General features: G+C 43.2%; 1 protein-coding gene across 2 annotated transcripts in view; it reads left to right on the forward strand.

Moving 5' to 3' along the window:
- Positions 1 to 24,183, forward strand: part of LOC138603583 (neural cell adhesion molecule 2-like) — a 303,677-nt gene that overhangs the window by 209,607 nt on the left and 69,887 nt on the right. For both annotated transcript variants that reach the window (XM_069675446.1, XM_069675445.1), the window contains exons 4-6: positions 2,236 to 2,379; positions 4,694 to 4,831; positions 21,207 to 21,324. In XM_069675446.1, the coding sequence (XP_069531547.1) occupies positions 2,236 to 2,379; positions 4,694 to 4,831; positions 21,207 to 21,324 (400 nt within the window). The remainder of the gene's footprint in view (positions 1 to 2,235; positions 2,380 to 4,693; positions 4,832 to 21,206; positions 21,325 to 24,183) is intronic.

A 24,183-nucleotide genomic window follows, 5' to 3' on the forward strand; every position in this document is an offset into this window, starting at 1 on the left:
AATTGATAATTAGTAAACGTTAGCATGTTAGCTCAGATCATCCCTGTGCCTTTTTACAGCCACATAGAGCTGCTCGCACCGCCAGTTGTGAAAAACTCATGCACATATCGTTTTCCCGTAATGAAAACTCATGTTTACTGATCTCATAATTCAAACATAGCTTAAATAACTGCAGCAAAATGGTGACTTTACTGTCCTATAGGGTGAGAAGAAATTGTTAATAACCTAAGAACAATGTCGGAGTCAGCTCCTTTCATTTCCTCTCAGTTTATTAATAGACAAAGCAAATGTGCTGCATAAGCCCATTTTCCAAAACCAGCATAATTTGCTGGTAAAGACAGGAACCAATCTGCATCCCAGTTGACAGAGGTCCAGGGAAATTGGCTTGTCTTGGTTTCAGGCAGTTATCCTTGCAGTGATGTGGAGACAGACAACAGAAGAGAAACTCCAGAGTACTGAGTATATTCTCCATTCGGCAGTGTCAAGTGTGCAGCAGAGTGTTACTCTGGAGAGGATGTTTCCCTCACTGACTCTCTTGTAGAGCACTGACAACAAAAGAGAAAGGAAATGGATACAAACAGGGAGGCAAAAGTGACACCAGAGGGGTTCAAACCTGAGTGAGAGAGCAGCAGATTTTGGAAATAAAAAGGACACAAGGAGGGAATGATATGAAACCAACTGAGTGAATGACGAAAAACATGCAACGGCATCCTTGAAGTTAATGATGACACTGCGATGCCAGGCACGTTCGCGGGCGGAGGGTGCAGTCGGGGGAGAGAAAGCTCATTTTAGGGAGCAGCCTGGCATAAATCACACAGCAAAATGCTAATGCCCGAGCCTCGCTAACGGAAGAGACTGATAGGGGAGCGGGCGTTGATTTATTCACACCTTCACAATACAGAACACAGATGATAGCAGGTGGTTGCAGGGCTCGCGTTGCCAGAAAATCACGTGAGAAGAGAAGTGTCCTCATAAAAGAAATTTGTCAAAACACCAAATGTTAAGAGGACACAGCTCCAAACTGGCACAGAGGGAATTCTGTTATTTAAGTGTTCATGGAACCAAGAGAGTGAATTAAAGGCTGCCTCTGTTCGTGTCTAATTCTGCAAACAGTGAAGCTGCAGAATATCTCTGCTCATTGATTCTTTTGTCATGGGTGTGATTGGCAGCAACAGATACTGCCACCCTTCTGTCTCCTGTGCTGTCTCACCATGAATAGCCTTAACTGTGTCTGTCAAAGCAGTATTTAGAAGGATTGCTGATACTAAAGGTCTGAATTATGTGGTGTTACGTCCCATGACAGCTGTGCTAAATGATCATTCTGTTGGCATGCTGCTGTGGTTTGTAGGTCAAGATTGCTCTGACATTTGGTACAGCCATGGCCACTAAGTATGGTAAACATGACAACATTATGCTAGCTAAACATCAGCATTTCAGTTTTGTCACTGAGCATGTTAGCATGACAATGTTAGCATTTAGCTCAACTGCTTTGGTTGAGAATTGATTAACTAAAACATAAAGAAAAGTCATGGTACAGTCATGGACACTAAGATGGTTAAAAAACTACAGCTGCTAAACATCAGCATTTTAGCTTTGTCACTGTGCATGCTAATGTTAGCATTTAGCTCAACTGCTTTGTTTGAAAATTTCAAAAAACGATTAAATCATCGCCAAGAAATGTATTACAGTCATGGACACAAATATAGTGACACTGTAAAAATGTGTGTTTCAGCATTGTCAGCAATGAGCATGCTAGCATTCCAATGTTAGCATTTAGCTTACTGCGGGGCTTAAAGGTGTATCCTCGCAGGGCTGCTAGGTTGGCTGTAGACTCTTTTTATAATGACATGATTGACTACAGGAGAGTATGAGGTGATTTATCAGAAATGTTAAGTGCTACTAAAACCTAAGTATTCTGTCCTGCAAGAAGAGTTTTTTTTATCAGTCTTTTGCATCCAGCATTTTTGTTCTTTTCAGGACAGCACTGCAGACTGCCAGGTGTCCAATTCAAGGCCATCCAAACACTTTAACCTGCATTATCAACAAAACTAGAAAACAACCTTAAAAAGGCAAACAGGGTGCCACCCAGGCAGAAAATTGGAGGGAAATATATTTTAAAGCAACCGTCCCCCCCCCCAATTTTCCTTTTGATGTTCAGACCTGCAGTAAATTGTCTGCTCTGAATGCTCGCAGAAGAAGAAAGCTGTTCAATCTCCATCTTGTTTGATCTTTCAGAGAGGCTGACGTTTCGGGATGTTCAATCACCGCAGGAGTTCCGCCACGGCGAGACGGCCGAGGTGGTGTGTGATGTCATTAGTTCACCGGTGCCCGTGGTGGTGTGGTACTACCAGGACAAAGAGATCACTGAGGAGCACCACAGTAAGTTTTCATGACCATCTTTCACAATAACATCACTTTCTTTTATTGTAAGACTGTTCTTCTATTATTGCTACATTTTGGAGGTGAAAATAAGTATAAATTTGTGAGCAATGTGATGTTTTTTAATGTCTATCACTGTCATAATTAGTGGCTTTTTTAAAGAAAGACTTTTAGCTCGGCAATTAGCTCCTAAGTAGGTTAACTATTACAGTAATTAAAGGTACCCTGTGGAGTTTTTGGAGCAACCCTTTTTTAAGAAACCCCGTTTTGTTAAGTATCTTGTGCACAATAACACACGACTAGCAAGCACTATTCTGCAGCACTGCACCACAAAGACAAAGAAGAAGACACCTGCTGGTGTCAACAAACATAAGTGTAAACAAAATAGCTTTCAAATGCTGCTCTAAAAAAATCCTCTTTGCACATGTTTTTACGAGGAAGAAATTACATAGAAGATTCGTAACGGTTTTACACAAGATGATTTCGGAGAGAACGTAAACATTTGTTTATGTACAAAAAACTCAAAACAAAAAAGCGTGGTCCCTTTAAAACCTGAATGGGAACAATATTTTTCTTTGACCACAATTATGGCTGAAAAACCAATGATAATTTTTAAAGTTTTTTATGTAATTAATATTTAAAGTTATTAGGAAAAGGTTACGACTGTAACCCCAATTTTTCTGGGCTTTAACACTTGAACTACCAAGGCAGTCATTTTGACTGCTTTCAAAATTTGCAACGTCATAACTTTGTTTAAATAAAACCTATGTACCAATAGGACCCTGACTTTTCCTAAATGTGTGTATATTTTATTCTAACGTTGTTTTATCATTACAATTTCAAAACACAAAAGAGATCTGAGTATTACTACCTCGAATGACCATGGCAGTCAAATTGACTGCATGCTTTTCACAAGGGGTGTCATATTTCACTATTTGCTACATTTTCCCGCTCTTTCTCCTGCTCTATTGTTTGTTTTGTTTTTTATGCTCTGTGAAGCTAAAATCTAGCTATAGCTTCAAATGATATGCAAATAATGTCTGAGCAGTCAAAATGACTGCTATGGTCATTCTAGTAGTTTCAGAAATCTGTTAAAGAGTAAATTTTGTAACACACTTCGTCAGGTAAGTATGAAGCGTTCGATAAAGAAACTTCACGCAGTGCTGTGTAACTAATCTTGATTATTCTAGCAGCAGACAAAATAAAAGTTGCAGCTAAGCAGCCTCTCACATGGATTACATTTTGAATGTAAACCTGCCAAACACACTTGATTATTGAGAGAGGAAAATGCTCACGAGGCCCGATCCGCCCAAATCTCATTCCTATTGAAACGACGCGTTAATGTGCCAAAAATACCGTTCTCGAGGAAATGCTTTTTCCTTCCATTGTGTGGCTTCACAATAAGACAAGGATATCAAATTCTATGAATAGAAAGCCCATCAGGCGTGGAGGAGGCGTAGAACTTGGACGCAAACCATGTTAACAAGCGAGTGAGGGTGGATTATCCAGCGGTCGGATGGTGACATTCGAAGATGCTGCTTCCCCGTGAGATGAAGCGCAACCCGGCATCTATTGTAAAGAGCTATTTAAAGCTAATCCACAGTCACGTTGCGGTTGCTTTATTGGTTTAAAATATCAGGAGGGTGGTCCACTTAATGAGCTAAAAAGACAGATAACAGTAGAGAAGCAATCAGAGAACAGATTATCTTCCAATATTATTTTGTGATAGACGGCAGGTGCAATAACGGCAACGAGGAGATTCATTATATCCTCCCTGATTTACACCCCTCTCCACCCCGTCCGCCATCCAGACAAACGCCCGCCTGAGCACTGATTAGAAAGAGTGACCCCTTGAATCTGTCACGTCTTATAATTGAAATTCAAATCCTCAGTGCCACGCCGATGATGAAACATGGATGCAGAAGAACCCCCCTTCTTTTTTTTTTAATCATTTCACTCTAATTACGACGCCCGGTTATAAATATCTTTGCTTGAGAGAAATGAGATAGAGGCCTCATCACTTCCGGCCAATCTCCCCGCAGCCACAATGGAGAGAGAGCGGAGACTATTTGGAACTGTAATTGCGCGAGTGTTTATCTGTGTGGACTTTATCAGGTAAATGTGCTGAAGTGAAGATTGACAGTGGAGCTACTGGAGAGTGGAGATGGCAATTTTCTCCTGCTGTTTTCCTAACTTTCTTATCTCGCTTCTCTCTCTATCATACACTGTTGTTTCTTTTGTCGTTTCCCTCCTCCCGCTCTCTCTCTCTCTGTCTTTCTATCTGTCCGTCCTCCTCTTCGCCCGTGCTGTGAAGGCAGGTACCTGGTGCTGGCAAACAACAACCTCCAGATCCATCAGGTGACCAAGGCCGACGAGGGCGTGTACCGCTGCGAGGCCAGCGTGGAGGCCCGCGGCGAGATTGACTTTGTGGACATCGCTGTGGTCGTCAACGGTGAGTCACTCATTTGTTAGCTGAAGATTTGTGATGGTATCAGAAGTGGTATAGTTGTATTGTTGACCAATAACATTTGACCAAGCTTTGTTGTCATGCAGGAAAACAATGACAAGAAAGTCTTGGTCCGGGGGGGTACACTATGGGTAACTTCAGGGTTAACTCCAAGTTTTCAGCACTACGAAGCTAAGGTTCACTTCTTCCCGGGTTAGATCACCATGGTAACTTACGCTGCTCCGGAGCAGGTTATGTCCGAGATAAGAGACCAACTTGAACTAAGCACCACCTACTGACCAATCAGTCTCTCGATTTAGGAGCTCTGTGAGCAGATCGTGAGAGGGAGGAAGGAGAAAGAGACCGGTAAAAGACTTCCTGTTTACCGAAATATATTTATTGGGCTTTACTGATACATCCACAACAGAGACTGATAAAAACAGACTGAAGACTGAAGTACTTTTGTACTCAAAGTAAGCACTCGTACTGCTTTAAATTGTGGTTTTATAGGCTGTTTATGTTTTATTTGCTCCACGGGTCCGTTTGATACAGTGGGCTGAGAGAATACAGTCTAAATCTGTCTACAGCTGTGCATCTGAGATGGTGCTCTAATGATGGAGCAGTGATAGCTACTATCATATTTGCCTATTTACACAGTCTGAGGTGATAACCAGCGTTGTGTGACAGTTTAGCACGGTTGCCTTTGTCAGGGTAAGTTAAGCCAGATCACGAAAAGTCATAGTATAGGCCCCAGATGTTCCTTATCCGTTATTGTGAAATACGCAGGCTAAACCAGAAGCATGAAAACATCAGCTGTTGCTTTAAGAGGCTTAAACCTTCTCAGACGGTAGCCAAGGGCTCCGAGATTTGCAAAACCACAAAACATCCTGGTCAACGTTTTGGTACCAAAAACATTGTTGGGGCTCATACGGTGAAGTGTATATTTCATGTAGCGTCACCAGTTTATCACAAGATTTTATGGCACATGCGCTCGGTTTCATTGCCTAATACCGTCAACCATGGCTGCTGCCAAACGTGGGTGTTGTACGTCACTATATGCTGACACTGTTGTGTTGCCAACGGACCTCTATAGCTTCTGGAGAGCTGCATCACACCCTGGGTCACCAGTATGACAGGCTCATGTCTCACCTTAACGCTACTGTCTTCTTTAACTGATGGGTCATGGAGCAGTTGCCACATCTACGCTAAATGCTCCTGCAGAAGCCTGAGAACGCAAAAACTCCTGATTATCTCAGACAGCATTAAACACTCGTAAACCAGCAGTGGGATAGTTTAGTTGTGAAGCATAATCCTCTTCGAGTGACAAAGCCCAGCAAACAATCTTGTTTCCTCGGTATAAGTCACTATCACCAACCGCCTCTCCGCATACAAAACCAGAACCCGGCTCGTGTTCACTTCTAAAGGAAGCTCTGCAGAGAGATACAAGCAGGCGCATGCTCCTCTTCACGAAGTGTCAGCAGATTAGCATTCATTAGGGGTCCGCTTTCCTCTGCATACACAGGTCTTGTTGTTGCTGTTGAACACCACTCGCTCGTTTTTTTCTCAAGGCGACAAGAGATTCGAGTGTGCAGGTGCCCAAGGTTAACCTGTGCTCAGGAGCTGCTTCTCTACAGGAAAATACAGTAGGAGTCAGTCATGTTGTTCAGCCAGTTAATTAGTAGTAATTGATTGAACCGGTTTATACAAACAACTAACGGCTGTTGTTACTACATATACAGACACCTATAATGTAAAGCTTGTTGATGATCACTGAAGTGTTGTTGAGCTGGTAACAAGGCGAGAACATGAAGTTGACCTATTTCCCAGCTTGTTTACAGTGTTGTGATCGTCTGATACGGCAGCCAGTGATGTGCAGTGACTGAGCTGCAAATTCAGGTTGAATGCGCACACTTAAACCTCCAGCTGTATCGTAACAGAGCTGTCAGCTTTGACAGATTCGGCTCCACTGACTCAGATCAGTCCATCATCGGCACACTTATAGCCGCTCCTGCTACCATTGGCGGCATTTTGTTCCCTTTGTTCTTTTAATGTGACTGAAAATTTCAATTAGCGATGGCTCCGGGCTCTGTGGCCCAAAAATCGAAGGATGTCATTTTAATTTTCTCATTTGTCCTCATTTACAGCGAGTCACCTGAGACCGCTGGAGTGATTGAAATGTGATTTCACTAAGGCCAGCGGCGTCCCGTAACGCTTCAACAGCTGCAATATTGTCTCTGCCTATGTAATTCTCCCTCGCCTAATGTAATATTAGAGCGGCCCTCCGCCCAAAAACTATGAATTGCATTCAATTTAGCACACCACTTACCTCACTTGTGAGGAAGATCCAATAAGCCTGCTCAATGAGGTGCGACCTATTATTGCAGCGACACGACTCTCGCCGTGTGCTGCCGAGACGGGACATTCAGCTGAGCAGAGCGTCCTGAGAGGAGCAGCGCTCTCTGAGGGAGCCACGCCCTCAGGGAGGCGCGTTAAAGTGAACTTTACTTCACCTCGAGAACACTTTTTCTGTTGATCCCTGAAGAATCTCGCATTTAGACGAGCCCCCGAGCCGAGCCTGGAAGAGACGAATGTGATCTGAAGGAACACCATTTGGTCTGTGTGAATTAAAGGAAGAAACTAATGAGTCTGTCCAATATGGCAGAACAGGGCGAGGGGACATCTGTTGCAGCAGTGCATGCACTTTTGTCTACTTTTTTCCCTGAGCATTCAAAATGTGCTCTTTAAGTTGTCCATCTGTCCACCATCTCTCATATTTAAGACGTCAGTGATTTAAATTCTCAATTTCATTCCCTTTTGCAGCAGCTGTGGTAATAAGCGCTAATTCAAATCAAATCAAATTTTGTTTGTCTTTATTTGTCCTTAAGGCATGCTTCTAGTTTGGATAGCCGATTGGTTTCATCTGGCTTCATTGATAAGTATAAATGAGTATCATCTGCATAACAATGAAAATTAAGGGAGTTACCCAGAGGAAGCATATATAAGGTGAAAAGAATCGGTCCGAGCACAGAACCTTGTGGAACTCCATGACTAACTTTGGTGTGCACAGAGGACACATCATAAATATGAACCAACTGAGATCGATCTGATAAAAAGGATTCAAACCGACTTAATGAGTAGCTCGTAATGCCAATTAATTGTGCTAGTCTCTGTAACAGGGTTACAGCAGGACGGCAAGTAGATTTTTAGACCTCACTCTGAAAGAGATTCAAGCAGCATCCTCAGTAACAGTTTCTCTTCCTTTGGCTTTGCTCTTGTCTTTCATCGTTTGTATTTAATCTGATCTCTGTGTGGCCATAGTATTGTTAATTGCACGGTACATCTCTTCCCCCAACTCTCTCTCTGGTGGTTGATGGGCACTGCTTGTGACTATCCCGTAATTACCTGTAAGCTGCTGTATTCATGTTTCATATCAACACTGACTAAAATGTGTCACATCAGAGGGGTTTTTCAAAGTGGTGAACCAACTCCTTGGGGGCGGCTGTGGCTCAGTGGTAGAGTCAGTCGTCTTTCAATCGGAAGGTTGGTGGTTCGATCCCCAGCTCCCTCAGGCTACATGTTGAAGTGTCCTTGTCAAACCCAAATTGCTCCTGGTGGCATACTCTCTGGTGGGCACTTTAGGTAGCAGCCTCTGCCATCAGTGGGTGAATGGGTAAATGTGACATATATAAGTCTATTTACCATTTACTCCTCCACCCTACGGAGTGCGTCTTCAAGCTCATTGTTTTGCTTCTACCCCTACACCGAACTCTACCCACCCAGCACCAAACGGCAGACAAAGTATGCAACTAGCATGGAAACATAGTGAAGCAATAAGCAGCTAAAGAGCCTGATAATTCCCTCAGGAGTTAAAAGGGGTGTATAAATTGGGCTTACATTTATCGGATTGCTTTAAACACACCTCCAAATGATTATTAACACTGCCCTGTGTCTATTTGATGCTACTGCAACATCTTTATAATCAAATTTGGAAGTTTGTTGGTCTGTAGTGTCAAACAAGGATTTGCACCAAGGGCAGCAGTCACCACATGGTCCAGAGAAACTGGAGTAAAAAGACTCAGACTTCCTCAACGCCTGCTTCTCTTCTTTGTCTGCTATCCTTTGTCAGTATGTGAGAGAACAAAAATGTTGGAGTGCAAAGTGGCTCCACTATCTTCTCACCAAATCAGATAACAAACTCATAAATCTCACATCCACTTTGGGTGCAACCGCATCCGCTTTGGTCTCAGGAGTCTGCAGAGTCCCCAAGGAGTTTGTTTCAGTGCACAAAATCTTGTGATGTTCAGGAAAGCTGTGTTGCATGTGTGCTGTAGCCGATAGGCTCAGCATTTTGCTCAAGCAATCCCATGTGAGTGGTTTGTTTCCTGTCCTGAAGCTGGAGGTGTAAATCTTTTTCCTGTTTTTGGAAGAGAAACAGAAGCAAGGAGGACTTTCGCTTTCTATGACTTTATATTTACAGGGAGTGTCATTTTCTGCGGTTTGCAATAGTGAAGCCAAAGTGGAATGAAAGGAAGCGTCTTGGCAGAGGATTATCCAAAGGAACAGGAAGCCACCAGGGTTACCAGAGAATATACAGTATCAACAACAAACCTGCACTGGTCGAACAACACAGAGGCCCTGATCACACACGGATAGAGATAGAGTAGATTGCTAGGAGGCTCAGGTATGTCAATGAGAGAAACAAACTGCGCTACATGTTTTATCAATCAGCTGCAGACAGTGCACTGTTCTCTGCTGTCGTGCCTGGGGGATATGGCATTGAGGAAGGATAAACAAACTGATAAAACCAGGCAGGAACACGGTCTTTCTCTGTCTGAAGACCCCTGGAGGGGGAAGAGAGAAGAAAGGATGCAGCTACAGGGCTTCTTCAGGCTCCACAGCGTCTCCTGAGGTCCAGCATTGAGCTCTGAAAGCTCGATTTAAGCCAAAGTCAGGACTGACATTGATTTATGTCCAAGCAGATGCAGTGACAGCCAACAGCAAAGCAATGAATATGGACTGTTTGCTGCAGAAATCATCCTGGCTGCTCTTTTGACTCATCTATTGCAATCTACTTATCATTTGACCTTTGACCCCTTCTCATCAGCTGTTTTTAAAGCGTACTTGTCGCCACTTGTCAGAGGTTTCATCTGTGAGTTATGAGCAGTGCATCGAAAGAGAATTCGTTGACTTTAACAGATAAAACTTCTTCTTTCAGACCGAAACATAATTCAATCATTATGAGTGAACAATTATTTATGTACAAGTTTGAGAGAGAGATAAGAAATGTGCGCAGACAAATGACGTCTTCATGTACTCGAAGGGGTAGTGAGGCTGAGAACGGGATAGGATCCCTGGTGGAGTCTCGACACTTCTGGTGGTGGTGGTGAAGTGAGGATGCAGGATGAGCTGAGGAGCTGGACTTGGACACTGATGAGATGGATTGGAGGTGACTTGGGTGGAGGAGGATCGCAATGATCGAATTTGTCTCTATCCTGCATCTCCCTCTATCCCAAGTAGAGGTTTCAGGAAGATTTTCTGCCACTGTTGCCAAATGTGCTGCTCATGGTGGATTCATGTCGGGTCTCTCTCTAAATAACATAACAAAGAGTACGAATTGAACGACAAACTTACAGCAGAAGGGCAAAGAAAAAGATTTTGACAGAAGCAGGATGATTGGTCGACATAAGTCGAGGCTGAATCCGGTTGGTTTAGTCCTTAGAATATTAAAAGTCCATAATCAGCCGATTTCCAGAGCAGGGAGAGAGAAACTGACAACGTGACGTGAATGAGTATGAAACAATCTTCCTGCTTGAGCTTACACGGAGCTACATTTGTGTAAAAATGTGACTGTAGGGGCGCTGGTTTGGCTCAGTTGGTGGAGCAGGCGCCCCACGTACAGAAGCTGCAGTCCTCGTCGCACTGATCGCAGGTTCGACTCCCGTTCTGCCGATCATTCGGTGCATGTCATCCCCCACTCTCTGCTCCCATTTCCTGTCTATCTTCAGCTGTCCTATAAATAAAGGCAAAAGCCAAAAAAATAATCTTAAAAAAACAAAATGTGACTGTAATCTTGCTCGGTAGGATTATTTGGATTATTAGAGAAAAATTAAACTACAACATCCTCCAAATTACGCTTCGAAAGACCTGGCTTTCCTATAGTCTTCAGACTGTTTGCTTCTTCTGAGCGTCGAGTTTGTTTCTTTTTCTTTGGATTCTCACTTATTCTTGAAGTTGTATCTGTAGTCATCCATCTTTTCTTTGTTTGTTCAGACATAGTAGATTACTGTTTACTCGCAACACTTGCAGAGAGCGGAAAAGCAGCCGCTTAGCTCCGCCTACCCTCTCTAGCAGACAAACCACTGCTGGCTGATGGAAAAATGTTGTCCCACTGTAATAATGTCACCCTACTTTCTCTCTTGCTCCCATCTTAAATACCTCTACAGGGCTTCAAAGTGAACATATGTTGTTTTGCTTGCTGAAACCTCTAATGCTGTTTCTCAAGCCTGTCTGTAACATAAATGAGTCTTATTCAACTCCTCTCTGCATCCCACTCCTGTCTGAAGGACAGATGGCTCTTAATGTGAAGTATTCCACGTCTGAGACGGAAGCCTTCAGGTCAACCTCAGGGTGCTCAGACAACTTTATGTTAAGGACTCAAATGAGCAGAGGAGTGCTGTTGAATGACGGCTTTAAGGATGGAGAGAGGTCTTTTCGTTAAGTCAATATTCAAACTGAAGAATCGTTTCTGAATTGAGCCAATTAGCAGCTGGCCTGACGGTCTGATAGATCCCTGCAGTGTCTTTTGTAGTTTGTTTATCCTTTAAACTTAAACTGAACTTGAACACAATCTCTGAGTCACTCCGAGTTACATTCAGCTCGTAGCGACGATGCGTCACGCTGCTCTTTTGACACGGCCTGTCAGACCAAGTGTCACATCTGACTGCATCAGCAGCGTGTTAACAGACATCGCTGTAACCACTCATGCGGAGCAGCATTTTGTCAGAAAGCAGGGCCTGAAAGCGCTTACTGTACACCCCCCCTCATGCGAAGTCATAAATATTTATGCTTCAGCTGATAAAAGAGTGAATGCTTGCCCATAAGCATGCAGCGAACGGCGCTCGGCTGACCCGCCGCAGCTCCCGCTCTCCAGTGTATCATCAAAGCGGAGCGCAGATGAGGGCGATGGCGTATCGGGGAAGAGGGCCACCCACTGAATGGCTAATCAACCTGAGGGCAGAGCGGAGCGGCTCGGTGTCTGGGAGGATGCGGAACATTTCAGGAAGAGCATGGAGGAGTCTTCCCTTCAGCTTATGTCGACACAAAGGAGAGGGACATGCTTTAAAAGTAAACTGATGAAATAGATAAGAATTTATGAAGCGGTTCCTCATTAACTGTAATTAAAAGTTGGTATAATTTGGTGGGAAACAAGTGTAATTTTAATCTTCTGCTTATCTTTGGCCGGGTCGCGACGGCAGCAGGCTAAACAAGGTGACCCAGGCGTCCCTCTCCCCAGCAACGTTTTCCAGTTCCTCCTGGGGATTCCGAGGCTTTCCCAGGCCAACTGGGATAAATAATCCCTCCAGCGAGCAAGGGTCTGCCCCGGGGTCTCCACCCAGTTGGATGTGCCCGGAAAACCTCCAAAGGGAGGCGCCCTTGAGGCATCCTAACCAGATGCCCGAACCACCTCAACTGGCTCTTTTCGATGCGAAGGAGTAGCGGCTCTACTTCGACCTACTTCTACCCTCCGGAGGAATCTCATTTCGGCCGCTTGTATCCACGATCTCATTCTTTTGGTCACTACCCAAAGATAAGACCACAGGTGAGGGTTGGAACGTAGATCGACTGGTAAATCGAAAGCTTTGCCTTCAAGCTCGCCTCCCTCTTCATCACTACAACGCACGCATTACTGCTGATGCTGCGCCGACCCGTTTGTCAATCTCACGATCCATTTTACCCTCACTCGAGAACAAGACCCCGAGATAACTGAACTCCTTCGCTTGAGGCAGGGACTCACTCCCCACCTGGTGGGGGCAATCCACCGTTTTCCGGCAGAGAACCATGGCCTCAGAGTTGAAGGCGCTGACTCGCATCCCAACCGCGTCACACTCGGCTGCAAACCGCCCCAATGCCTGCTGGAGGTCCCAGCTAGATGAAGCCAACAGGACATTGTAATATACTCATAGAAAAGAAGAGTTCTCCACTCTCCCTATCTGTTGGACATATTTGTCCTTCCTCTCCTGACACACGGTCATTTTTCATCCCTGAACGTGGAGGGGAATCCCACAAAATGAGACATATCACAGGTAGACATACCTATTTTTCATCCCTGCTGTGTAACATCGGCATCAGATAGAGCGGGGGTAATAATTCAGGCCGGATATCTAACGTCATTCACGACCGTTTCTTTCAATATTCCGTTTTCTTTTTGTTTTATCTTCTTCATAATTGTTCCAATCAGCCGAGTGTTTTCAGTTTTAAAGGTTAATCAACAGCAAATTTATTCCATTGTGCTCCTTCCTCATGTTTCCACCGAGCTGTGTCTGCACTTGTGTTAATCATCGTGTCGCTCTCGAGCATGACCATGGTACCTCTGAGCGCCCACTTCAACCTGAAAGGAAACAGTGCACAGGTCTTTATTTTCTATATTATCTCCACACGCACTCATCTCCTTATTTCCTCCAAACTTCTATATCTGTATATTAGACATCTTCCCCATAGCTTTTCAGCTCCGTCAGTTCTCTCTCTCTCGCCCGAGCTGTTGGTTCACTGTGAGGAGTGCGCTCAGCCGAGCAGTGGAACGAACGCCGTGTTGATGTATACGTGTGTGATCAATCGCGTGAAATAACAGGTATAGTTCACAGCAGTCGGTTGAAAACAAAGCGCTGAGAGAGAGGGTGTTGTTTTCACTTTGATTTAGGCTACCTTCACACTGGCTAACTTAAACGCCATAAACGATAACAATCCTGTTGGGTAGCCCTCTTAAAGAAACAGTCCTTTTTTTGGTTGTTTGCATGCCCCATTTTTTACTTTTATTGGAAAGATGGAGAGGAAATACATGGGAGAGAAAGGGGAAGTTACATGCAGCCACATAGTTTAGCATAAAGACTGGACATCTGAAGTCTCTTAAAGAGGGGGTGTTATGCTGTTTCACATTTTAAGACATATATAATGTTCCAGTTTTGATGTCCAGACTAAACGTGGGTTTGAAATCTGTAGGTAAAAGTATGTTGGAGTAATCCCTAGGCTTCTCAGCTCAGTCTGCAGGCTGCTGTCAACGCCAGGTTTCACACATTTTTTTCTACACGCTGCACTTTGTGACATCAGAAGAGCTGGCCAATCAGAAGAAAGGGCTCGTAGAGTCCGGGTTTCTTTAAGGGGCCGAGCTGACTGAGTAGTTTCAGGCAGAGGCTGTATGAGGGCCTGATGAGTTTCTTTTAACAGTTAATGAGGCTAAGCTACACCACAGGTATCACAGAATGAAATATGAAGCTTGAAATTAGCATAATACCCCCCCCTTTAAATATCAGTTTTTTACACTTGAGCTCTTTGGATGCTTGTTGGCAGATTTCGTTAATTTGGACCAAGCCAGGAAAGTTGGATCCCCTGTTTCCAGTCTTCATGCTAAGCTAAGCTAACAGGCTAACAGGCAAAGTGCAAATACAGTATATGTGTACTGTACATAAGTTGAGTTTTCAGTTATCTGTGCTTTACCACAAATTTAAAATGTTACCTGCTAAGTTTCACTTTCTAATTTGTACATATTCAAGCCGCTTTGTTCAAATGTTAGTTGTTGAGCTTTTAAGGAGAAATTTGCCCCTGGAAAAAGCCACAGCTGTGGAGAAAGTTGTACAAACAACTCGTGGTTTCGCCCATTCTACATTCCTACAACACCCAGCGTGCATTGCTCCCCTCCCTCTGAAAGGAACGGCCCAGCGAGATACGCTGGAGTGAAATACTGCCGTTTTCGCTGCAGGCAATGGCTCATAGCGGTACAGAATCCGAAATACGACGAGAATATACCGGTGGATCATCTAAAAAATCTTCAGGTCTGCAGTCTACATTTCAAACCTGATGAGTTTGAACGAGACATGACATCGGAGGTGGGCGTCCTAGATTGAGGAAGTGCAGTTTAGCGAGGTTTTCCAGGGCCCATTGGAGAAGCGGATAGCGTCCTCCAAAGGCACAGAGTGATGGCATTAGCTCCCTATAATAGCATGATAGGTTGAGGTTGAAAATCTGCGAACTGGCCCTTTAATGCATCAAATCAGGGGATCACTTTTACGTCGCATCGACGTTCACCATCCTCCCAGCATCAGGACCCATTTCAACCAAAATAAAGGGACAGTAACACAAAGAAAGACGATTCCCTGGCATATTAACGCACAACAGACATGACATGATGACTTTCACATTTACCAGAGTCTGTACTGCTACTTAAGTAAAGAATGTGTGCTTTTGCCATTGTGTCAGGCAAGTAAAATAAGCTTCCTTCCCAAAATGTTGAACTGCTCCTTTAATTCAGCTTGGATTGATTATTTAACAGGCAAAGATCGTGACTCATATCTGGGCTTGTGTCTGCCAGCTTTTCTGTTTCCCTCCCTTCAATAGAGCCTAATGTTGTCCCCTCATTAGTATCAAGCATCTCTCTGCTCTCCGTGTTGATGACCCGCTAGCCACAGTAGTCACACTTGGTTTCTATGGCAACTGATAGCGATGCAAAATGGAAATAAGGTCCTGATTTCCCCCTGTATCCTTCCTAGACACTTAATTGTCGGCTCACTCACTCACACGCCAGCCCGGCAATTTTCCCCTTCGGAGCTGTCAGTGGAAACTACAGCCTGTGTCCTTCAGGATTTCTTAAATAGTTTTTGCACTGGCGTCAGTCATAACCGCGGCGCGTTCAGGAGGAGAATATGAATGTGGCTTCTCTCTGTTAAAACACATTCCCAATTATAACCCGGCGCTGGTTTGTGTGCTAATCTAGCAGGCAAAACAAATCCCTAATAAGCACTCCAGCAGAGGTCTTGTCTCCAAACATTCACTCACTGAATTTCTAGTAGGTGGAGTTTGATTCTGACATTTACCGAGAACACCTCACGCTTTCTAAACACGCGTGATCCTCACTTCACTGAAGCCCATTAGAGCGCCACTGAAAAAAGTCCTGCAGCTCCTCATGGATGTTTCTGAAGCAGCCCAAGTGGGTTTTATTTTGAAATACTTCTTTTTATTTTTTAGTTTAGTTGTTCAGGAGAGTCAAATGTTCATAGCACAGGCATATACAGTATGTCTTCAGTGACCTTTAAATATCCATATACAGTATAGTTCAGATAAACAGAAATGAAATGTGTCATTTGTCCACAAACACAAAGAAGACAAATGGATATACTTTGTATTTATTAAAGTGATAATAATAGCGGGGAGATAACATGGAGTGTTGCTAATAAAATAAGGAAAGAAAGACAATATGCATCAATAAATAAATACAATTAAAAAACTAAATAGATTTTTAAAAATTGTACTAATAAATATAGAATAATAAATTATATAATTATAGAAATAATAATAAAAATAAATATATAAATTATAGAAATCCTGAAAAAAAAAAATCGAAAAAAAAAATCAAGAATAATAAAATAATAATAATAATAATATAGAATAACATAAAATGCAATATTAATAATTTGATAATGACAAAATTAGATGACTATAAATCATTTAAAAACAAAAATAGAAAAAAATCAAAGAATTGAAAAAGGCAACATTTTAAAATATAAAGAATAAAATTTAAAAAAAATAATATAGAAAGTAATTGGTAACTTCGTATAAAGTATCAAATAGTTTATAAAGTATAAAGACATCTGCTTTTATTTGTAACCTCAGTTATTCTTAACATCCCTGACCCACTGAGAGATTTGGACTTGAGACCTGGTGACCTGGAATCGAGTCGACTCGAGTCACTGTTTTGATGACTCGGATGACTTGCGTGTGTTGAATGAACGCTAGCTGTTCAATATAAAATGATAAAATTGTGAAGTTTCTGTCTAACTATCAAATATGTACGCAGCGCAAACCAGGAATCATGATTGGACGACTCAAAAAGCTCCCCGGTATGTGATTGTCATGATTGGATGACTGGCTGTCAGTCAAACTCCTCGCTATGGCAACATGCAACATCAAAGCCCCCAAATAGAAGCCTCATCAGTCGCGCTCGTTACTACTCAGTACGGTCTCAGACCAGACCATCATCATGGCTGCGTCTGTGCCAAGATAATACAGATACAATTCACTGTCATACTTTTTGAACAGTTTATATAAATTAGCCAATAATATCGTTATTAGACGGGCTGTTAACACCTTGCCTTTCTCTTTATACAGACTGAATAATACTACTAATACTTGAGTAAAGATAACTTGGTCACAACACTGCCCTTTGCCTCCATTATGTTACTCTGGGGTAGGGATGGGTCCTGATTTTCAAACATTGCAATAGTCATTAATTTATAACAAATCGTAAAGTTCATGCCACTATTATCTCACCTTAAAAACATATGTATCCATTGTTTTTACTGGCACCTGGATGTAATGCGGTACTACAGCCAGAGGGCATCTGAAAGATGTTTGCTAACTTCTTTTAAATAACAAAAGAAGAAGAAGGCATTGGTGCCAGGTGCCGGTTAAGCGGGTGTGGCGCTGTGAGGTTCAGAGCTGGAGAATAAGCATGTCAAAAGTCTACAACAACTGTGCGTCGTGATTTTAGAGCGACTACTGTCTGTCTCTCTCTTATGTCTGAATAACGGCCGAATAGTTCGCAGTGAATATCGGATAGTATTTCTTCTTAAAACGCCCATCCCGACTCTGGAGACTGTGATTATCATGTTTGCATTTAGAAGCAGCACTCTAAATAATAATATCCAAGCCAGCCAACGCTTAAACCGTGTTGCTGCTCCGCTCTTTTGAAGAGTGTGTTTCTCGCTGCAGAGTGAGTGTATCACACAGGAAGAGAGGGACACTGGAGAATGAAGATCTATTGGTGTGGAAATCAATGGTTATCATGTCAGGCTGGCGCTGGATCCTCTCACTCGCCGAGTCAGGCATATTGGAAAGGTTTCATCGTGTTAGATTATTGCTTTGGCCATTTTTATCCCTCAAAGCTTGCACACGTTTCCTTTTGTGAGCTGAATTCGCCCACAAAAATGGAAATATGTTAATAGTTTAGTGATAAATAAGCACCATGAGCAGCTAATGTGGGATTTAGACGCCCGCGTACACAGAAACACACACGTGTCGTCGGCGTAATGGATCATTTAAGAGCGACTACAGTGTTTGCTTCATTAGGTTTCTGCCATGATGCTTTGTTTTTATTACGATGCCCCATTCATTATCCAAAGCGTGTCATCTTTCTTCCCCTCTAACTTCACACACTGCGTTTCGTCAAAACCGCATTTTAATGAGGTTTTAAGCCACGTATCATATTTCAGTTTCATCTGTTTATAGATCTGCATACATGGATGAAGTGTCCTCTAGATGACATCATTTGGAGGACAAATTTAATTCATTAACTCTCAGTAGCTCCCGCACCGCATGAGCTCTGTGTGTAGTTTTTGTTTCCCCACAAAAAGACACCTTTTAATGCCTTTATTTTTTCATCAGAGGGAAACAAACGGTGGCGGAACGACACGACTGTGCAGCTGCCAGATACATTAACACACATTTAACTCGAGTGCAAACATCTGTTAGGTGGGTTTTTCATTCGCAGGGATGACAACGGCCAACACGAAACTCAAGGTGGCTGTTCATTTGTCGGGCTTGCGGCTCTGCGTGTGGGCTTGTGTTGATGTCTTTCTGATCTTCATCGTGGAGACATGAAGGAGCTGAGTTGTAATTAAAACACTTTGCTGCTTTGTGACTGTATGAAACTTTGATTATGGTCTTTGTTTGATAGAAGTTAGCAAACCAGGCCTTCAAAATAAAAGCCTCACCTCATTGAGTAGTTGATTGGTAACCCGTCTAATGACACTATCTATAACTTTAGATCTAAATTACACTTGGAGTTAAAATGTGATTTGAATCTACATATATTATCTTTATATGATATCTCATTAGGCCTTTGCATTTACACCTGGTTTTAATAGGTGTTCTAATTTCTCTTAATTCTGCTCGCATAATGATTGGAACTAATTATGCAAATTACATACTTGAGCTGGTGCTGGTCTAAAGGCCTCAACTATTTAGTTTCCCTTTGCAGAGGAATGGTTGCTCTGGAGATTTGTGCACGTCTGGCTTAGAAAAGAAGGAAAGTGATGAGAACCTAGTCGATATTTGGACCGCCAGATGTTTGGTGGTTGATCTTATACTGGTCCAGCTTCAAAGCAATCAACCTGGTTGGTGTTTCTGATGCAGAAAAGGACATCCCAGGAACTTTTTTAAAGGGCCAGTTCACTGATTTTCAACATCAGTGCTATCATGCTATTATAATAATAATAAATTTTATTTGAAGGCGCCTTTCTCGGCACTCAAGGACACCGTACATAGATATATATATATATATACACAAAATACACATTAAAAGAGAGAGAAAAAACAAACAAAACAAGAAAAACAATAAAAGTGACAAAGCAATTAGCGTCATGTGGAATAGGCAGATTTAAACAGATGTGTTAAAATCGGGGAATGAATCGATGTTTCTGAGTTGGGGTTGTAATGAATATAGAGACGAGGAGCGGCTGAATGCTCTGCTCCCCATCGTGGTGAGACGGGCGGAGGGGACAGACAGGTGTAAGGAGGAAGAGGATCTGAGGGAGCGGGAGGGAGTGGGAACAAGTAGGAGGTCGGACAGATATGGGGAGGACTTTGAATTGAATACGGAACTGAACCGGGAGCCAGTGGAGCTGTTGGAGGACAGGAGTGATGTGGTGGATGGAGGGGGTTCGAGTAATGATACGGGCAGCTGAATTCTGGACCAGTTGAAGTTTATGGATGGATTTGTGAGGGAGGCCGAAGAGGAGGGAGTTACAGTAATCCAGACGGGAAGTGACGAGACTGTGGACAAGGATGGCGGCAGTGTGGGGGGTGAGGGAGGCGCGGAGACGATTGATGTTTCGTACGTGGAAGTAGGCAGACCGGGTAATGTTATTGATGTGGGATTGAAAGGATAGTGTGCTGTCAAGGATGACAGGGAGGGTGAAACGGAGGAGTTATCAGTAGTGAGGGAGAAGCTGTTGGTTTTGGATAGAGTGGATTTGGTGCCAATGAGGAGAACCTGGGTTTTGTCACTGTTTAATTTAAGAAAGTTTAGAGTGAACCAGGTTTTTATTTCAGAGACGCAGTCAGTTCGTTGTCCTCGAAAAAGAGACTTTAATCTTAAGGGATTTCCTGTTTTGATAGAGGTTTGATAAAAAAATAAATAAAAGTTATATATTCGGCAACATAATAAAAACTACTTCAATTTATGATATCACAATATATCCATATTTTCTGTGCATGAGCCCCCCTACGTTAAAGAAACATCCCTATAAGAGCATTGGACCAAACACATGTTCAGCGAGTCCCCCTCCCCACAGCTGCAATAAGCTCCTCCAAACATTGTTTGGACCGGTGCCCCAGCAGAGCGGTCACAGTGGGAGAAGTGCAGCGTAAGTGGCGGCTTTGGAAATGGACTTCGAAGCCTGATAAACATGGCTGCTGCCATAAAGCTGTCATTCCCCTGTCACTGCAGAGAGCGGAGCGGAGAAAAGACCGGGGCCTGCTCTCCCTCTGCTCTGCTTTTACTGAATGACAAGATGACAGGACTCAGATGGTCGGGCGGCAGGGGGACGCTCGTGTTCCTGACAGCACTCACTGTATACTCCTGATGAAATCATCAGGACCCCTGCTGGTTATCAATAACGCTGTTGGTTTGGATTAGAAAGACATGCTGTATTTATACACTGCATGTGTTGCAACATATATCTTTGGACTGCAACATTCAAGCATCAAGACTCAACATTACTGAACGTCTGGAGCTCAAGCATTCACAGGAATTGAATAGTTTCTCTACAAAATAAAAGCCCTATTTTTGCACATGCCGGAGCTTCTTTTCAGACGTCTCGCCGTTGTTTGTGTGGATTTCGCCGACAGACAATAGTCGCCGTGCTCGGCTGCTTTGTGTTTTTACCAAGGCTGGGTCAGAATGTTAGTTGAAATCCCCGCGGGATTACCAACACGAGCTGCATTTCCACTGAGTGCTTTACTGGCCGCTCGCGAGGCCAATTTAATCCATTTGAAAATGTTAGCCTTCATCATGTAGAACATAGTCACATTTCTGCTTTTAGTGATTCATCCTATTAACTGTGAGGGTGAAGTGACAGCGTTCCTGTCTGATTGTGTTGTTTTCTGTCTGCAGTGCCTCCCGTGTTGTCCGTGTTCCAGCAGTCCTTCAACGCCACGGCCGACTACCAGGAGTCAGTCACCTTCACTTGCATCACCTCTGGATCGCCTGACCCGCTGGTCACGTGGCACAGGTAACTTTGCATTGCTCTCTCTATAAACCCCCATGTGGAGGATTTCTACTCACTTCTTTAAACCCTGTTAAGACCTAAACACGGAGAAATGTCCACAGCAAATACACATTCACACAGGTTTAGAATAAGATCATAAATTAAGGTATAATTTTCTACGTTTATATGGACACTTTTGGCACATCTTCTAGTCCAATAAAAACCGCTAATGTGGCACCGTGCAGCCAAGATCCTTGTCCCCAGCGTCTTCTCTCTCCCTGCACAGTTTGTGAATGGGACGACGAGCAAACATCGCGAGTAACAGGAATGCACGACCCATCTTAACTACACGTTTGAGCTGTGAGCACCATAAGAAGCCGTGTGGGTAGAGTAGGTAGTATCGGCGTTGTCGGTACCTGGAGCTCGCATGAAGTTGGCAACACTGCAACTCTTCTCTTTCTATTTTTCTCTTTTGTGTTTAAAGCTGTCGTGAGGAACTTGAAATGAAATCACCCTTGTCGATTTGTATAACTTGCGTCAGTGCGTCGCAAAAACGCGAGGGCTGAGCTAACAGCTGGAACGCAGTAAAGTTGCACACGCAGAAACGGATCTTGTCCCTCATTGCTGGCGGTCTTCCAGGGCGTCACGTTCTGGGGAGCGCTGGCTTGAGCCTCAAACATTTTGAATGAAGCCCCGGTACGATGTTCAATACAAGCCTCTCTGCTCCGCTTGTATCTACTGTCACTCCGCCGCTCTCTCTCTCTCATACTTGCTCGACCAATGAACGATTATGGGGGGGTCCTGTAAGGGGTCCTTGGCCCCAAGAATCCCTTATATAGAGTCATCAGAATTAATTTCAGTGTGTTTCATAAGCAGCAAAAAAATCCTCACAGGAGCTTTAATTTAAAAAAAAAAAAGTCATTTTAATGTATCTTAATCTTAGCATCTCCTTAATTTGACCTCTGACAAGTAAAAAAAAAGACATTTTATTAGAGCAAATGTTTGCTTTGTAAGACTCTCTAAGGATCTGTACGATCTGCGGTCTGCGGCAGCCCCCGTCCCTTCTGGAAAAGCTTTCCACGACAGTCTGGAAACCCGGCTGCAGGGATTTGCTCCCATTCAGTCACACAAGAGCGCGCGTGAGGTCCTGAGCTGATGCCAGGTAATAAGGTCGGTGGTCCTGTTCGTCCCAAAGGTGTTTGTTGAGGTCACGGCTCTAAGCAGGATAGTGCCGTCCTTCCAGACCAAACTGGGAAGAGCATTTTTTTATAGACCCAGTTTTGTGAAGTAGCATGGAAGCACACTTGTAAAGCTCCAATCAGACGTCCACATACTAGAGTGTTAGATCACACACAGAGACAGTCTTTCATGAACCACTTCTATTAATACACGTGTGACCTATACATGTGAGCTACAATAACCACGTCTTTATATGTGCTTTTATTACCAACTACATCCAATGTTTCTCGCACATCCTCCCGCAGTAATTTCACCTGTATCATAGCAACAGTGACGGTTTGCACCTGACGAGCGCTTGGCGCCTCGCGATCCACTTCACAACTTGACATCAAGTCATTAGCGAGCAGCCGCTCGGCACGCAGGCGTAGCGTGCCATTTGCACCTGAGCTTCTCTTGATAACACATGCATGGCATTTCAGTGGAGTTCCTTCTATTTAAGTCATCATAATGAACCCTGGCAGTGTTGCTGTATGTTTGAGCACATTAGCATGTGTCGAATACACCTTACAGACTGTTTTCTGAAGCGTAAAGTAGTGCACGTGCTGCCTTCTGGGCGGCAATTATCAAGTTGCACGGACTACAAACTTCATCATAAGGAAAGATCAAGACATTAAAGACTGTCTAATTTATATTTTAAATAGTTTTGTACCTTAACTTTCATAAATAAGCAACAATTATGCAGGTTTAACAGAAGAAATCAGGTAATGTTTCATCTACATCATGCTGCACTGAATGAATGGAGATCAATGGCTGCCCAGAAGGAACTTTAGGCACCTGTGTGTCTTGAAAAATTTGTTATTTTTGACTTGCTGCAACATATGGCAGCAATTGCCTTTAAAATATCAATACAGCTCACTTTATTCTGCAGAACGACTTTCTGTACATGCAGCTCCGACAATAACAGGAGATGGAAGGAGAAAAACGGTGCGGCCACTTAAAAGTAGCCGCAAATTGAACATAATGACACACGGCGATGTTCAAGTGAGGACGGCCGCATTTAGCTTTCATTCTCCGCTATTCCAAGCTATTGCTTTCTGTCTTCAACCACCCTTATTTGTACTCCTTATTGCAGGGTGGGCGGCCGTAGCTCGTGCTTTGCTCCGTAAGAAGCGGTCTCAGAAAGGTTAAAGCACGCGGTGTGTAACACAGTGTGTAACGCGTTTAGAGCTGCGTGAGTAGAGTGAGGCCATTTATTGAATGAATATGGAGGAAATTGAGTTGGAGCCCACTGACATATAACAGTCATACGCAATTGCACATAATTACACTCAACAGGATTTCTTGGTGAAACTATTTGCTATACATTTTAACGTCTGGAAAACAAGCTGCAGTACATTTTTGTACAAGTGAATTAATGTCTCCCTTTATTTGCTAATTTATTTAATTATAATATTTAGCTAATATCGCTAGCATGCTGTTTTATATGTTTCACAATAATGTAAAGTGCTAGATATGTAGCTTTATTACTTAAAGTGGGGGTATTATGCTGTTTCAAAATATAAGATATAATGTTGGATTTCGATTCGAAACATGGGTGAGGTTTCAAATCTGTAGCTAAAAGTATTTTGGAGTAATCCCCTGCTACGCCTCACTTTGTGATGTCACAAAGTGGAGGAACTCTATCGCTGTGTCGCAATCTAGGGG

This window comes from Semicossyphus pulcher, unplaced genomic scaffold (assembly GCF_022749685.1).
Source record: "Semicossyphus pulcher isolate SPU_LCO1_2020_fin unplaced genomic scaffold, fSemPul1.0.p SCAF_24, whole genome shotgun sequence".
NCBI lineage: Eukaryota > Metazoa > Chordata > Actinopteri > Labriformes > Labridae > Semicossyphus > Semicossyphus pulcher.